Source organism: Myotis davidii, unplaced genomic scaffold (assembly GCF_000327345.1).
Source record: "Myotis davidii unplaced genomic scaffold, ASM32734v1 scaffold395, whole genome shotgun sequence".
Classification (NCBI taxonomy): domain Eukaryota; kingdom Metazoa; phylum Chordata; class Mammalia; order Chiroptera; family Vespertilionidae; genus Myotis; species Myotis davidii.
The window spans coordinates 2,083,858-2,086,638 of NW_006287904.1; the positions used below are offsets into that span (position 1 = coordinate 2,083,858).

At 47.2% G+C, this 2,781-nt stretch overlaps 1 protein-coding gene across 1 annotated transcript; it reads left to right on the plus strand.

Moving 5' to 3' along the window:
* The first annotated feature begins 518 nt into the window (after positions 1 to 518).
* On the plus strand, positions 519 to 2,280 carry CCR4 (chemokine (C-C motif) receptor 4). Its single transcript, XM_006759596.2, has one exon. It carries the CDS (start codon positions 594 to 596, stop codon positions 1,677 to 1,679), a length of 1,086 nt encoding a protein of 361 aa, XP_006759659.1. The 5' UTR covers positions 519 to 593; the 3' UTR covers positions 1,680 to 2,280.
* Positions 2,281 to 2,781: the final 501 nt, after the last annotated feature.

Genomic DNA, 2,781 nt, shown 5'->3' on the forward strand with positions numbered 1-2,781 from the left:
TCCCTTCCTTCCCCTCTCTGCAGATCAATGAATATGTCCTTGGGTGAGGATTTAAAAAATTTATTTTATATGTAAAGGCAAGTGACCAACCTGCCTTCCTTTTAGCTTAACGACTACCTGAGCAATTACTGAATTTTTGGAGTTACAATCTAAAGGGGCAACGTGGGTAGATTTTTAAGTTTCTTTTTTTCTTCCCTTTTTTATGTGGGAAAGGCCCTCAGTACAGTGCTGTTGGGGATAGCTGCTGGTCTTTTCCTTCCTGCACGTGATTTCAGTAACCCAGACTATCTTTCAGCAACGTGTCCTCAGCAGAGGGGTAAGAACAGGGGCGGGGCTGGAATCTGGAATTTGCCTGACTCCGAAGGGCAGGATTATTTCATTTGGCTACGCTGCCCTCCAAGGAACTGAGCCCTTCGACTTGGGAAGGTTGGAAAGGATGTAGAACGATTGGAGCAAAATACTAAGCCCGTGTTCTCTGCATTCAGCCATGTTTTGATTTGCTTTTGTTCTTACCAAGCTCTTGTTTGCCCTTCTCCTCATTAGCTTCCTCTGGTTGGCCTCAGGTCTGCCTTGAGGAGCCCGTCGATTTGAAAATGAACGTCACAGGTACAACAGACCCCACCCTCACGGATGAAAGCATCTACAGCATTTACTATCATGATGACAATTTCCCCGAGCCTTGCACCAAAGAAGGCGTCAAGAAATTTGGGGGTCTCTTCCTGCCTCCTCTCTACACCTTGGTCTTTCTGTTTGGGCTGCTGGGAAACTCCATGGTGGTTCTGGTCCTGTTCAAGTACAAGCGGCTCAGGTCCATGACGGATGTGTACCTGCTCAACCTTGCCATCTCGGACCTGCTCTTCGTGCTCTCCCTTCCTTTCTGGGCCTACTACGCGGCAGACCAGTGGGTTTTCGGACTAGGTCTCTGCAAGATTATTTCCTGGATCTACCTGGTAGGCTTCTACAGTGGCATCTTCTTCATCATGCTCATGAGCATCGATAGATACCTGGCGATCGTGCATGTGGTGTTTTCCCTGAGAGCCAGGACCGTGACTTACGGGGTCATCATCAGCTTGGCCACGTGGTCAGTGGCTGTCTTCGTCTCCCTGCCAGGCCTTCTGTTCAGCACTTGCTACACAGAGCGCAACCATACCTACTGCAAAACCAAGTACTCGTTCAACTCCACGCAGTGGAAGGTCCTCAGCTCCCTGGAGATCAACGTTCTAGGCCTGGTGATCCCCTTGGGGATCATGCTGTTTTGCTACTCCAGGATCATCAGGACCCTGCAGCACTGCAAAAACGAGAAGAAGAACAAGGCGGTGAAGATGATCTTTGCCGTGGTGGTCCTCTTCCTGGGGTTCTGGACGCCGTACAACGTGGTGCTCTTCCTGGAGACGCTGGTGGAGCTGGAGGTACTCCAAGACTGCACCTTTGAGAGGCACCTGGACTACGCCATGCAGGCCACAGAGACGCTGGCTTTCGTCCACTGCTGCCTGAACCCCGTCATCTATTTCTTCCTGGGGGAGAAATTCCGCAAGTACATCATCCAGCTTCTCAAAACCTGCAGGGGCTCTTTCGTGCTCTGCAAGCACTGCGGGCTCCTCCAGAATTACTCCCCCGACGCCCCCAGCTCATCTTACACGCAGTCCACCATGGATCACGAGCTGCACGACGCGCTGTAAACCATGGAAATGCACCACCACCACCAAAATAACAGAGTTAATATCCTTACCAAGTTAAAAGTTTACCTACAATTGTATCCTAGGAAGAGTTCCCCGAGCGGGGGTGAGGGAGAAGATGTACATCCACTGCAGAAAGTGGGGCTTCTCGCCCTGCGGTCAGCTGTCCTCTTGCCACGTACAAGTTCAATGCGGCAAGAGTTCACGCGGCCCGCACCAGGCTGGCCTGCGCGACCGGTTAACCTGAGGAGATTTCTGAGCAGTGTTTCAAAGAGAAACAATATTGGAAGACATTCATTCCCTTCTGACCTGGACAGATGGGGTTCTCCTGAGGGAAGAGAAGAGAATTGACTGGTGGCGTAAATCGCTACTTTCTGCTGAGGGAAATGGGCTCTTCCATGAATTTCTAGCTTTTGCAGAAAAATATAGAAAACTTTGACAGGCTGTGCCAGTGTTTTTTTCTGATAGCATATCTGAAGCCAGGTATATGTGGAAATGAATAGCGAAGTCATGAACGGAGATCTTGATTCTTTGAATGTAAAGGATTGTTTGTTAGTGGAAGCCGAACTTTTTACGCTGATTCCAAGTAGAAAGAGATGAAGGCATTAGCATGAAATTCAAGGCAATTCCAATGTTTTGGTTTAATTGTAACAGATGAACATCCAAATTTTAAAAATAATACACAGTCCCCGATACTTTTATTTGCGGTCATGTACTTGTTTACAAACAGTGCCTTCAAAACTAAAAACAACAAGGACCACTGAGGTATGACGGTGCTTCCTTTGTTCTTTTGAGGTGCCTGCCATCGAGGGAGGCAAGAATAATCAACTAAAAGTTATTGTTGATGTGACACAAAAAATGACCGCCAAAAAACGGTGAAATTTTGCAAAGTGTCATCCTCTCTTTTAAAATATTAGCCCTGGTTCTTACATTTTGCATGACTCAAAAGTTAAGTCATGTCTTAGGTAACTTTAAGCATGTAATTAGTCATTTTGCACCATGAAGAGAAATCTCTGTTCTTACCCACAGCCTTAATTAACCACAGTTATGGAAAGACTTTAACGAAGTCTGGGCATAATTGTAATATAGGGATACTTAAAACCCT